Consider the following 15,569-nt stretch of genomic DNA (forward strand, 5'->3'; position numbering starts at 1 on the left):
TACATGTTTTCCCTTTGTTTGATGGCTCTGCACTTAATGAGCGTGGCTTAACACTGACCTGTCCAGTCACACAAAATAGAGCTCTGTTGGGCCTATGTACATGTTATCTCTCAGAAATAGTAAGTGATTAACACACTGTTCTACAAATCCTCCAATTTTAGAGTGGTCCAGACAATTATTTCTGGGTGTTGCAATTTCCACAAACAGTACTCAGATTTCTCTTTCATTTTCAGAAAAATACCTACAAAATCAATAACTTAAGTCTTAGCCTAGTGTGCCTGGTGTGGAAAGAAGTGTAGTATGCATTTGTAAAACCACTGACTATTAAAAAAAAAAAAATACTGCTACAACTCCTTTCAGCTGAATTAAACCTGTCATGGCAATAAAAGCACATGATCTAGACTGTGGTTTGCTTACAAAACAAGGACAGAGTCTCAGCTATTGATATAATACTGCCTTTCAATAGAAAGCCAATGCACTTAATGTGTTAACCTCAAAATTATTAATAATAAAAATGTTGTTCATACAACATTTCTACTTATTTTCCTACTCATTAAATTCCCATAGCCATTGGAGTGTGTATTGAACTGCTTTAGTACTTCGGCATATTTCCTTAAGGATCTAACTGCTCAAGAAACGAAATATACTTCCTGTTCAGTGTTCAAAATTAATATGTGTACCAAGTAACATGAAGAGGCAGTTACATTTTATCTTCAGTTAGCTAGGATGGTATTATAATGTTTATATGAGAGCAAAATGTTTTGTTTTCTTTCTGTATTCCTATTTGTTCCTCTCAGTTAGTGAAGACACTGCAACTGTTCAAACTTGGGCATTATATATACAACAGAAGGACCGGAACTTATGATATCAGTGTAGAGTATAATTGAGTGTTATATAATATATTAGCATTTAGATAAGGTAGGAGAATAATGCTTATTGTGGTTTTAGATGTGTTCCAGAGGCTCTTTAATGTTACACAGGTGACAGCATTCAAAAAAATGGAGCAAGTCACAAATACACCAGGCAGCAGCAATGCACTGTGGTTCTGGGCTGCTACTGAGTTATATTCAGAAGACCACATAATAATACACACAGAGTAGCATCATAATTCTTTTATTCCATGAGATCATAAAAGTTATTAAAATTATGAACAATTTTGAGCCAGTTTGTTTTAGTTTGTAATTCAGTTCAAATGTAGGTGTTGCTAAATCAGTGTTCACTGATACAGTGTATTAATTCTTCTAACTCAAGAAGCTAATGTCTATTGCTGGGCTGGTATCTATTCTCACCAGTAAAAGGAGTTCTGTAAATATGTGACCTGCTAAATGTTGAGTGCAGAGCTGGTGTAAGATATAACAGTCACAATTCCATTGCTTTATTATTACTGGGAGGTAAACTGAAGCTAAGGCTATTATTTACTCAAGAGGCAAGAGTTATGGTAACTTACAGTACATGCCCAGTAACCTTTAAAAACTGTAAACTGATTCATCAATGGCAAATAAATGTTGAGTTAACGTTAAAAAGTAGAAAAGAAAAGGAAGGACAACAAGGTGGCGGTGGTGGTGGTGGTGGTGGTGGTGGTGGTGGTGGTGGAGCGACACATACTTCTCAGGCATTTTATTGTGGAAAACACGGTCTGACCAGTTTATTGATTTCGAAAGATATACAAACTTTCTCCTCATTTTATAATAAGAATGCCATAATGTGGTATGATAGTTACCTAAAGAAAATCACACAAGAAGACATCAATATGGTGTTTATAAAATTTTAATTGAACAGATTTTCTTTTTATATGAAAGCTTCAAATCAAAACATTTTACTGTACACAGCCATAACAACATTCCTTGAACAAATAAATATAATTAAGGAACATCAAATGCAATACTTATAGTTTAATTAAATGCATTGTCCATAGATTAATCTAATTTTTGAACACTAAAAAGTAAATAAAATCATTAAAAAACTGATGATAACCAAAAAAAGTTCTATTGTAAATATATCTCTCAATGATTTCTTTACTGAATAAAATACTGTTCCAACAGTAACCTTCATTTTACGAAAGCCACACATGATATGGAAATTTCTAATTTGTAGGTTACAGTTTTTATAAAATGGTGAAGTAACGTAGTGACCACAAAAGCACGGCAATAAATTATATATGAAACTCATAATGTAAAACGACACTGCTAATGATTGTTCTTCAAACAGAGGAAACCGCACAACCTGAACACCAAAATAAAAACAGAATAACAAAGTATACCTATGTTCCTGACTTTCAGAGGACATTAACTGCACACAAATTTTCATCAAAACAAAGCTACAACTTCTTTGGTATGTAATTTCCAATCAGGGCATTTTTCACAATATATTTTCAGGAGCCAGAGCTACCACAAGTTCACATATTAATACAGGTAACGTGAGATATTTCATTACTCATGAAATGCCTGAAAATTATTTTTGGTGTACAGACAACGTAAATGCACTGCCTGACTCCATGTACATTGAATATGAATTTGAGAGTTTCTGGCAGTGATATGCTAATTTATATCACATCAATATACAAACATTTTAAAACTACACAAATATAGTTTGTTAGGGCCTGTTCTGGTTGTCCAATTAAGACATGTGGCACTATTATGTGACTAACATTTGCCACTGACATAACTAGTCAGCAGCTTTGTGAAAGTGACTGCTGTCCATACCAAACACTACAACCATTCAACTGTGAATATTTTATTCAGAAAGCAATTCTAATGAGTGCACAACCTTCCCAAATTGTGTGTGAAGTTTCATATGAGTTTTAATAAATAAACAAATCCTTACCATTTAATGTTGTAAAAGAATCCGTAAAAAAATTACAAGTAAACACCCCCCCCCTCCCCCCCCGTGTGTGTGTGTGTGTGTGTGTGTGTGTGTGTGTGTGTGTGTGTGAGAGAGAGAGAGAGAGAGAGAGAGAGAGAGAGAGAGAGAGAGGGAGGGGGGGGGGCACATTGGAAAGAGGGACATATATCATGAAACAAATTGTTGTTCCGTGTCTTTCAAAGTATTTTCATTTTAGACAGGCAAGGACTAAATTGTCTTGCTTTTTAGTCGAGTTTTGAAAAATCTACAGCCGATTGTTACAAGGTGTCAAAAGATTCATCCAATTGATCACCATCTACTAAATCCCATGACAGTTAGCAGTTATTCAATGATCACCATATTCTAACGAATGCTGAGTTTGGTCTAAGTATGTTTGAATACAAACACTGTACACATTCCTCAAAAAATAAACTTGATGGGTTGACACATGAGTGAGATAGCTTTATAATCTTCTGCTCAAAAACCTGCATAGCATAAGCTATAAATGCGACTTAGAGTAATACAAAAGTTCTCTTAAAAAAATATTAATTTTAACACAGGCTCAACCCATCTCTCATAGTTTCATAGCCAAACTGTTACCTTTTCATTTTTAAGAGCTGCACATAGTACAGAACAAAAGACAGAAATGACCCCTGCCTTTGTAAAGATGCTACAGCAAGACAGAGAACTTCTTCAATCATGGTTCAGCTTCTTGTTTTCTCAACGTTGTGCACAATCCTGAAATTATAACACCACTCATCAAATTGAGATTACATATATTTAACATAATCCATAGCTCCTACCATAATATATTAGAGATATACAACTGCTATTGAGTCAGATCATTACATTACCATTGATTCAAGCACTAACGTAACTATGTATCACTTTTGGCTAAATGAAGATGATGTAAAATGGTCAGTTACCGTTCAAATGAATGAGAGGTGGTTAGTTAAGTGTTACATTTTAGTTCCTGTTTTTAATACCGAAAAGAAACTGATCTATGCTCACAGTTGGTTATACAGATTTTGCTGTGTATCTCCTCTTGGCTGTGAATTACAGTGAGTCAATAGAAACAAGTTTCTTGTTCTACTTTGAAATACATGATTACAAAATCTCCAGGTAGACACCTTATTATTCTGACTTGTTTGTATAAATATTTGTTAACAAAATAACAGGTATCTTGTTTTAAAATTCCTAAGTTATCTTCTAATTATTTCATTATATTTTATGTTTGCCAAATAATTTGAAAGCTCCTTAACCCTTTTGTTACAGCAGTCTGCTCCGCTGTGTGGCGCCACTGAACGCTGCACTGACATCGCTGATCTGTGCAGGGTGCCGTGAACTGTGCACATTGCATGTCAGTAAGCTGATGTGCAGGTTATCTTATTTAAGTGTTACCTAACAATATATTTGGATTTTACAAGTATTATAAATAAAAATGCAATTTAGGATCATTCAAAAGATTATTAATAATGTAATTCAGTATAATAAATTTGAAAACATGGGTCAACACACAAACCCACATAACAGTTTTTACACTCATACTTAGATTCTCGTTTTCTGCCGTTTGCACTGCAAATAACAAACTTTCTGTTTCGGTTTCTTCCCACCTTAATTAACTACAATTGAAATTTTGCCATGGATACTGGTTCTTTCCTCTTGTGTTTATAAAGGCAATAGGCCTTCCACACACAAACGTCCAGTAAGGGAAAGAAATATTTGCGATACCACTTCCGAGATTTATGTGTTGATTCCACAGTGCTTATAACCATGTCAGCTTTATCAACTGCACCCACTAAATTATTATAATCCAATACACATACAGGTTTCTGGATAACTTTTTCCCAACTGTGCTCGATTACTGTAGCAAATTCATCCGAGTGCATGGTAGAAAGCATATAGACTTCTTTTTTATGCATCCACTTTGTGCAATTATTGTGTAGCATTCTAAACAAACCTCGGCTGGAATATCAATTATCTACGTAAACAGTATGGGCCTTTCCTAAATAGGGCTTCATAAGTGCTTCAACTATTGCTCCCGACTTTCCAGTATCCTTATTTTTGGTGTCCACCAGGGTAAATGATCTGGCATAAACAATTAAATCTTGTACAAACCCTGTCTCATAGTCACAGAGAATACAAGATTTTATTCCAAATCTGTTTCTTTTTGACAGAATGTATTGTATGAAAGACAGCTGCCCTTTGTATAAAAAGTAAACTTTCATCTATGCACAGCTTTTGGAATGGTTGAGATGACTGACTAATATTTTTTTTTTTTTTTTTTTTTTGTAATAAATCAATGACGTTCCGTATGTTGTACAAATGACCTTTGGTAGAACTGACATCATGGTTAAAATGTAGCATTCGTAGTAATTTGAAAGAGCAGACTCCAGCCATTACTTTTCCAAAAATATTGCTGCACATTAGTTTGTCTTTACTCCAATACTCTATTAAAGACAACTTCTTGTTGCGCATCATTAAAAATGATATGACAAAAAAAGTGTAGTTCAGCTACTCCAGTTCCTTCTGAATTGTTTACATTATCATCTTTCTGAGACCAATAGTGATTTGTTTCATTTGCAATTAACTCTACGAGATCCTCAGAGACGAAAAGCTGAAAGTAATCTAATATTTTCACTGAGCAAGTTATGTTTACTTTAATCCCTGAACTTTCTGATGCAAACTTGTGTATTTTATGCACAAATATTTTTGACATCCATACTCCATGTTCACTGTTAATGGGTTCAATATTCTCCCCTTCTGATTCTGAAGTACTACATACAGCTCTTATTTTCTTAGTTTTTATAAGAAATGTAACAATATGCTGATTTTCATTATCTGAATCATCCCTGAATCAATGAGTCCATTAGCAAATATAATTCTTTTTGAACTCCTTTTTAGCATTCTGAAAGGAAGGTACAATATTTTATAAAACAAACTAAACATAGCTATAAATACAATTTTCAAATGAATGTTATGAACCTTGCAAAAATTAATAACTGTTTTCCAGTGGCCTGTAATGCTTGAAGAAAGATTTATGCTGACGCCACCTATATATGTTGCTTGTACGCTCACAGCAGCGTGTGGATGTTGGCTAAATATGGTACTCATACATACAGAGCATTGTGTGGACACCGGCAAACTATGGTGGCACTCGTACACGTAGAGCAACACATGGATGCCGGCTAAATATGGTACTCGTAATGAAAGGGTTAATAACCACTAGCAATAAATTTATGGGATGCTGTCTCTCTTGTAATCCATAACTAGGGAATTTCAACCACTCATTAGCAATGTGCACTTTTGAAGTGAAAAAATCCAGAAATTATTTTGGATTAAAATATGAAGCAGCTCCATCTTTTCAGCCTACCATTAATTAATAAGCAAGTGTTTACACAACATATCAAATATGAAATAATATGCTGTATCAATTTTCCAGATATTTGAAACGTATACCTTATAAATTATCGCAAGAATTCTCCCTTCTTCTGAAGAGAAAAAAATCTCTTCTCACTAATTATTCAGAGTCATTGAAGAAGTTAAACTTCCCAATGTGTGTAATGTCTTGAAAGTCTGGTCCTGAATAAATTCAAAACTGCACAGTAGAAACAGCGCGCACACACACACACACACACACACACACACACACACACAAACCTGTTTGCATGTGCATCTGAGGTTGCCAGTCATATCATGATCCTTTTACATCTTAAAGACATTTTTAGGTTAGACTTTACCATGACTGTTACTGACATTAAATGAAACAACCACTGGAGGTACTCTAGTTTACTTATTTAATGTTTACCATTAGATATCAGTTTAATTTTTTGTCAAAAGTAATCCTAAACCACCTGTAATAGTGTCTTGTTTCTCCACTAGGCAGTGCCACAAGTTCCTCCAAACATCATAACACAACACACACACACAAATGTAATACTAACTAATGTAAATCCACCCGATGATGGAGGTTTAAACCTTCGAAACGCGTCGTGGAAATAAATAAAACGGTGACTGGTAACAGTGAACTTGTTGTTTCATTTAATCTTAAAGATATTTTGCTAGGTGGAATAATATCAACAGGGCCATGGGAAATACATGTAATTTAAATGGTAAAGACATCTTAAAGACAATTTGCTAGGTGGAATAATATCAACGGGGCTATGGGAAATACATGTAATTTAAATGGTAGAATGTGTTCTGTTTCGTACATTACCTAAATAGAAGATATTTCCCAAATTTTAGTGTTGCAGTCTTGTCCCACAGAAACAAGTGTCTCATTGTCCAGCCACACCAGCCGAGTAATCTGACTCTGTGGGTGAGCATCTGTAAATAAAAATGTAACACAGAAGTTGTTTTGTAGCTATAAGGTACAAGAACAGTCTTGTACAAATAAGATCTTACTTTTAATAATTGTGTGCTTTGCAGGGTTCCGTACACTCCACACAATTATAGTTGTATCCAAGCTTCCACTGGCAACTAAAAGAGAATTTGGTGACCAAGCAACAGTATTGACTCTGGCATTGTGGAATCCCCATTCTTTATTGTGAGCCAACTGGAAAATAAACACAACACGTCATCAACTTCAAAGAAATACTCATATCTTAAAATATTTATTGTTAAAAAATGTAAGCAAAATTTGTCACATCCAAATCTCTACAAGCAGAAAGACTGAAAGGAATGTTGAAAGAGAAGTATCCTGTAAACAAAGAATCAGATAGCCTTCTAGAAACTATGTCAGAGCAGTGGTGTATTTAGCGATAAGAAAACTTTGCACAACTCATAAAACAAAATATATTGAGAAATTGCCAATTTTTAGCAAAAAACATGAAACCAGTAGTTTTTACAGAATGTTGTAGAAGTTGGTGTTATTTCCATTATTGCATAAAAAAAATCTCAATTTGGAAGGAAACAGTTTATAGGTAACTGATAGTTATTGAATGCTGAAACTGGATTTTGACTTTTTTCTCAACACTTTATTTTCCACATAAAGAACTGGGGCTCTAGATGTGATGCCAAATTAAAATACCCTACCTCAAGTGAACTCCATTCCCATATCAGTTTTTGTCGTCAATGTCGCATTTCTGAACATTTTTTCATAAATATTCATGCAGATGATGACATGTTTTTGAGATAGCTTTGAGATAGCTTTAATGAAATTCATCAATTAAAATATATATTTTCATAGTTTACAAGCATAAATACGAGAAAAACCAATAACAGCACTTTACTCCTGCAAATATGTAAATCAACATGGCATCTGATTGCATTCCAACCTCACCTACACTGGTCTATGCGAAAGCTCACGTTGTCACCACAAACTTCATTCTCAAAACATTAAAGAAATACTGAAACAAATATTCTCAGCATTCTAATTTGCACCCAAAACACTTGTTTCACCACTCAAAACACAGCTGCACAATGTCAGTGTCCTATGTTATGATCGACTGATATAAGAAAACTGAGCAAGCACGATGCTGATGTGTGTGTTTGTGAAACTTCAACGCTGTATTTCCTGGTTTTTGTATTTATATACATGTGTTACATAAATATTCAATTTAAACTGATGCAACACATTAGAGATCTTTCAAAACTCTGGCATTTTCGGTACTATTGTTCTGCAAAAATATCGGGAAATCTGATATTGCTGGACAGAATCATTACATATATTCTAAGTTAAAAGTGTATGAAAACTGCTTAATTACTGAGGGAAAATGAATATCTGATGATTAAATCAGCAAGATATTGAGCAATATCAAGGGACAAATACATCATGCAAAGCTGAAGGAAATATTAAGACACACTGGGTTGCACCTTCAAATAAAGCTAACAACTCTCATAACCACAGATCAATGTAAGTCTGTATTCATAGCTCTTAAGTTCTTGTTTCAAGCATGTGATGATGATAAACTCTACTGATGTTGACATGGCAAAATGTCTTGTGAATGTGGAATCTCACAGGATATGAGGGCATTGTTAAGTGTCTGGTGTTGTGCTGAAGGCAGTTTGTTTTCTGTGTTCAAATTTTGACTCTGGGCAACTGATTTTCTTACTGTAGTGAAACGTTGAAAGACTGACAGCATGACAACTCAGAACAGAACTTTCATGTTATTACAATGCCATCTTCTGAAAAACTTTCAACAGTTTATCATTGCCGAGTTTGTTTTCTTTAATTTATTACATTTTAAGTGTTTAATAAAAATTATTTCTTTTTTTTAAATAATTCAAATAAATGTGATCTGAATTATCAGTAAATATAATTTAAATGATATACATATTTTCAGTTTCAACATAACACTGAGAAACAATCAAATAAGACAATTTTTTTTTCTTTTAATGGACAAACTTTTGTGAAGGGATTTGCGAAAAGTAAGAAATAAAATAGATTAGAGAAATAAAATACATTAGAGAAGTACAATAGATTAGAGAAACATTTGACACACTTTTGGATGATGCTCTAAATCATGTACTGCAAATGAGGTGTCTCATATGCTCTCTAATCTATTTTATTTCTTACTTTTAGAAAAATCACTTCTCAAAACATCTGACTTTTTTCCACTTTTTTAAATTTTGAAGTTTTGTTCAAAAAGCATGAAATATAATAAATTTAAACACTCATCAGTTTTCTATTATTATTAAGGGTATACAGATCAAGAGAAAGCATAGAAGTTTAAACTGAAACTGTAATCTGATACTTTCCCCCCCCCCCCCCCCCCCCCCCAAATGGAAAAAAGAATTCGATAATTTCTACGCCAACACAACTACTAGTGCAAACTATCTAACCCTGGAACAAATGAATTTTTTAACACTTCGTTTACATAACTAGATTTCCCTCTAATCAACTATTAAGTTTTTCTTAATTATCCTGGTTACTTCCAAGGTTTTTTATTTTTTTTGGGGGGGGGGGGGGGCACCTTACATTCTCCATTTGTCCATTTCCCATTCTTCATTTGACTATTAAAATTTGGACAAAAATACAGCAAGTAATTTTTACAGTCTCCCTGCTCAAAAATCTGACATAAAATAAGGAAAGTACTTCAAAAATAAACTGCACAATATAAAGTACTGGGCCTATTGGTAGGGTTTTCCCAACTGGACAGAACTCAATTAGGCAAACAGACAATGTACATATCACTGCCCTGGCCCATTCTTTATCCCTTCCCATCACACGGTGACAGTCCAGTCTGACGAATAAATATGAATGTGTCCCTCTCCAACCTGCACAGTGTTTTGAGTAAATGTCTGTAACCTTCCTAACACTGATACCTTATAGAGAAAAACACTGACATTGACCAACAGTAAAAATTAGATGTTTTGCTGTCATATGTTTACAACATGAAATGGTCAAGCAGACTGCCAGCTCTGGCAATATCAGTCAGAGATCACTAAAAAGGCTTCAAGCCATGCGACACCAAGAGTTCCAGCAAACTTGTCATTTTCTGGGTGAAAGCATGTTAGAAGATGATGAATCAGTCTTTTTTAAATCTATGACAAAAGATGGAGAAATCCCATGAGGAATTATCTATAATATTACAGCAGTTACACATGGCTGGCTGATAAATGGCTAAAAAATGTTTTATCCCATCTCTTAGGAAACTCACTGAAGTCCGCATCCTACAATGCTAAGAAGTGACATGAGACATACCTGTTTCTTAGCCAACTAAAATGAAGAGCAAGTTTCCATTAAGTTTGAGTATAAAACAAAAAATGGGTTACATGTATCCCATCACTTTTTAATGATGTTGATCATGACACTAACAGTTTTAAATGAAAATAAAAAACCCTCACCTTCAAATGGACACAGTCTCCCTTAAAATAGTGTATTTGTGTGTTGGACGGCACCAGGACAGAATCAGTTTCTTATGCAAGGTTTGATCGAAGTTTCATAAACAGATGCGTGGCATTTCATCTTTTTTCAAAACACAACATACACACTCCACAAAGCACATGTTGAAAATGTTATACTTTGAACAGTAACTCTCACACCAGCTGAAACGTGCCAAAGAAGTGCACTCTTCATCACTCAGTACCACCTAGGACTCTAACAACTACATTCACCCTAGCTTTGATTGCCTCTCATGTGGCCTGAAAATGAGGAATAACCTACCTATAACAATCCCAACTCGAGCAAATATAGCAATCTACTGCTCATTCAACCATAATATCCTGTCTGTGTTTATTCCTGTCCTGCTTGAAACCCTCTGCCCATACGTCATATACCTGTAAAGAGCAGATATAAGACCTTTTTCAGTGTTTCCTACTCTATTAAAGTCCAGAGCACATGTGAAAGTAATATCATACAGCACCTTCACTGCTACTATCGCAAAGCACTCTACCTTGATGTGGCCACAAAGAAACTATTAACTCAGATAACTAACAACCTCAAAACTGTGGCCAAAGGCCAACTAAACCATTCAGCTGCTGAGCTTTTTGCACAACACTCCTTTGTTGTTTTTAACAGCTGCTTTACAATGAGTCCCAATTGAAATCACACCATTCACGCCCTCTCACTGCCCAAGCCCACTTTTTCTAAACTGAGCATATCTTAACTCTGCCTCTACAAGGGCTAATCCCAAACTTAGTTACCATAATTGAATATAAAACTAAATAATTTTACATTTATTTGTAGACACATTTCTAAACTACTGACACACACTGAAATCCCAGCACCTCGGTACTGTAGAACAAAGCCTAGAGTACACAAAACAAACTAGAGTGTCGCCTGGGTAACATGGAGGCAGTCACTATCATCCCCTCCCTTTTATCCTCCTCACCTCTTCGCACACCATTATAACCTGCTATTTTCTCTCTCTCTCTCTCTCTCTCTCTCTCTCTCTCTCTCTCTCACTACTACTACTACTATGAATTCTCCACCTTCACTCCTATACTCCCTCATTGCTTGCAATAAACTTTTCTAACTCGCTGCTCCTCACCCGTACCCCAGTCCTCTCTCTCCTGCTTTCACCCCCCCTCCCTCACTCCCCTCCTACCCCCTCACCATCCTGCAAGCTAAGATGCTAAGATTGTCCCAATTAATGAGCAGCTCGGGCTGCTGATATGGAAACCAGTTGTCACCGTATCAAAGATTTTACAGAGGTTCACACCACTGAACACGAGCTTCACGAATATGTGCAGTGAAAGCAACTGTTAACGCACAACACAGACACTCCAGCCTCATACTAGACACGTGAGCGCAATCCGTGATGATGAATGTTGGGCTGCACGCACGTACTTTGCAAGCTAAACACTGTGCACATGGTGACTGACGATAATGGGGCTATGCGGTTACAGCATGCACATTGTTAAGAGAGAAAACATATATGTATGGGTTAAAAGAAGCCGACATGCCCATATAAATTGATAAACATTCAGGATAGCTCCAATGGCCGAAAATAAAGTCTACGCCCATACCAGTCAGGATTAGCAAACGTCAAAAAGAGAAATAAACTCGGCCACTGTGCACCTCCGTGTGATGTCTGTGCACAGTGGGGGGCAATTGTATTGAATAATTTTTTGTTTCTTATATATAAGCTCCCCCCCCCCCCCCCCCATGAACCATGGACCTTGCCATTAGTGGGGAGGCTTGCGTGCCTCGACAATATATATAGCCATACGGTAGGTGCAACCACAACGGTGGGGTATCTGTTGAGAGGCCAGACAAACGTGTGGTTCCTGAAGAGGGGCAGCAGCCTTTTCAGTAGTTGCAGGGGCAACAGTCTGGATGATTGACTGATCTGGCCTTGTAACACTAACGAAAATCGTCTTGCTGTTCTGGTACTGCGAACGGCTGAAAGCAAGGGGAAACTACAGCCGTAATTTTTCCCGAGGGCATGCAGCTTTACTGTATGATTAAATGATGATGGCATCCTCTATGTGTAAAATATTCCGGAGGTAAAATAGTCCCCCATTTGGATCTCCGAGCGGGGACTACTCAAGAGGACGTCGTTATAAGGAGGAAGAAAACTGGCGTTCTCCGGATCGGAGCGTGGAATGTCAGATCCCTTAATCGGGCAGGTAGGTTATAAAATTTAAAAAGGGAAATGGATAGGTTAAAGTTAGATTTAGTGGGAATTAGTGAAGTTCGGTGGCAGGAGGAACAAGACTTTTGGTCAGGTGATTACAGGGTTATAAATACAAAATCAAATAGGGGTAATGCAGGAGTAGGTTTAATAATGAATAAAAAAATAGGAGTACGGGTAAGTTACTACAAACAGCATAGTGAACGCATTATTGTGGCCAAGATAGATACGAAGCCCACGCCTACTACAGTAGTACAAGTTTATATGCCAACTAGCTCTGCAGATGACGAAGAAATTGATGAAATGTATGATGAGATAAAAGAAATTATTCAGGTAGTGAAGGGAGACGAAAATTTAATAGTCATGGGTGACTGGAATTCGAGAATAGGAAAAGGGAGAGAAGGAAACATAGTAGGTGAATATGGATTGGGGGAGAGAAATGAAAGAGGAAGCCGCCTGGTAGAATTTTCTGCAGAGCATAACTTAATAACTTAATCATAGCTAACACTTGGTTCAAGAATAATGAAAGAAGATTGTATACATGGAAGAACCCTGGAGATACTAAAAGGTATCAGATAGATTATATAATGGTAAGACAGAGATTTAGGCACCAGGTTTTAAATTGTAAGACATTTCCAGGGGCAGATGTGGACTCTGACCACAATCTATTAGTTATGAACTGTAGATTAAAACTGAAGAAACTGCAAAAAGGTGGGAATTTAAGGAGATGGGACCTGGATAAACTGAAAGAACCAGAGGTTGTACAGAGTTTCAGGGAGAGCATAAGGGAACAATTGACAGGAATGAGTGAAAGAAACACAGTAGAAGAAAAATGGGTAGCTTTGAGGGATGAAATAGTGAAGGCAGCAGAGGATCAAATAGGTAAAAAGACGAGGGCTAGTAGAAATCCTTGGGTAACAGAAGAAATATTGAATTTAATTGATGAAAGGAGAAAATATAAAATTGCAGTAAATGAAGCAGGCAAAAAGGAATACAAACGTCTCAAAAATGATATTGACAGGAAGTGCAAAACAGCGAAGCAGGGATGGCTAGAGGACAAAAGTAAGGCTGTAGAGGTTTATCTCACTAGGGGTAAGATAGATATTGCCTACAGGAAAATTAGAGAGACCTTTGGAGAAAAGAGAACCACTTGTATGAATATCAAGAGCTCAGATGGAAACCCAGTTCTAAGCAAAGAAGGGAAAGCAGAAAGGTGGAAGGAGTATATAGAGGGTCTATACATGGGCGATGTACTTGAGGACAATATTATGGAATTGGAAGAGGATGTAGATGAAGATGAAATGGGAGATATGATACTGTGTGAAGAGTTTGATAGAGCACTGAAAGACCTGAGTCGAAACAAGGCCCCCGGAGTAGACAACATTTCATTAGAACTACTGACAGCCTTGGGAGAGCCAGTCCTGATAAAACTCTACCATCTGGTGAGAAAAATGTATGAGACAGGTGAAATACCCTCAGACTTCAAGAAGAATGTAATGATTCCAATCCCAAAGCTGCAAAATACTAACGCGTATTCTTTACAGACGAATGGAAAAACTGATAGAAACCGACCTTGGCGAAGATCAGTTTGGATCCCCAGAAATGTTGGAACACATGAGGCAAAAATGACCCTACGACTTATCTTACACGGGAACCTCCCCATCGCACCCCCTCAGATTTAGTTATAAGTTCGCAGAGTGGATAGGCCTTGAAAAACCGAACACAGATCAATCGAGAAAACAGGAAGAAGTTGTGTGGAACTCTGAAAAAATAAGCAAAATATATAAACTGAGTAGTCCATGTGCATGATATGTAACTACAAGGGTCATGTGCCGTCAGCAGTGCCGCGGTCCTGTGGTTAGCGTGAGCAGCTGCGGAACGAGAGGTCCTTGGTTCAAGTCTTCCCTCGAGCGAAAATTTTAATTTTTTGTTTTCAGACAATTTTTATCAGTCCGTCTGTCCGTCCGATGCGATCACTTTTTTGGGAGTGATAATCACATCCACAGGAAAACCTAAATCAGGCAAGGTAGAAGAATCTTTTTACCCATTCACCAAGTGTACAAGTTAGGTGGGTCGACAACATATTAGTGTCATGTGACGCACATGCAATCACCAGTATCGTATGGAATATATCAGAAGTATTTTCCTGTGGAGGAATCGGTTGACCTATGACCTTGCGATCAAATGTTTTCGGTTCCCATTGGGGAGGCACGTCCTTTCGTCTACTAATCGCACAGTTTTGTGGTACGGTCGCAAAACACAGACACTAAACTTATTACAGTGAACAGAGATGTCAATGAACGAACGGACAGATCATAATAACTTTGAGAAAATAAAGACAGAAAATTTTTCACTCAAGGGACGACTTGAACCAAGGACCTCTCGTTCCGCAGCTGCTCACGCTAACCACGGGACCACGGCGCTCCTGAACTCTCAATCTCCTAGTTGTTGCCTATGTTGCGCAAGGACTATTCAGTTTGTATATTTTGCTTATTTTTTTCGTAGTTCCACACAGCTTCTTCCTGTTTTCTCGATTGATCTGTGTTCAGTTTTTCAAGGCCTATCCACTGTTCTAACTTATAACTAAATCTGAGGTGGGTGCGATGGGGATGTTCCCTTGTTAGAAGAAAGATTAAGGAAAGGCAAGCCTACTTTTCTAGCATTTGTAGACTTAGAGAAAGCTTTTGACAATGTTGATTGGAATACTCT

General features: G+C 36.7%; 1 protein-coding gene across 1 annotated transcript in view; it reads right to left on the bottom strand.

The window, feature by feature from the left end:
* Window positions 1–1,651: 1,651 nt before the first annotated feature.
* Window positions 1,652–15,569, bottom strand: part of LOC126195538 (actin-interacting protein 1) — a 177,767-nt gene continuing 163,849 nt past the window's right edge. The window contains exons 13-15 of the mRNA XM_049934165.1: window positions 7,246–7,396; window positions 7,058–7,167; window positions 1,652–3,579 (exon numbers count right to left, since the gene is read on the bottom strand). Of these exons, the coding sequence (XP_049790122.1) occupies window positions 7,058–7,167; window positions 7,246–7,396 (261 nt within the window). The 3' untranslated portion in view covers window positions 1,652–3,579. The remainder of the gene's footprint in view (window positions 3,580–7,057; window positions 7,168–7,245; window positions 7,397–15,569) is intronic.

This window comes from Schistocerca nitens, chromosome 1, assembly GCF_023898315.1.
Source record: "Schistocerca nitens isolate TAMUIC-IGC-003100 chromosome 1, iqSchNite1.1, whole genome shotgun sequence".
NCBI lineage: Eukaryota > Metazoa > Arthropoda > Insecta > Orthoptera > Acrididae > Schistocerca > Schistocerca nitens.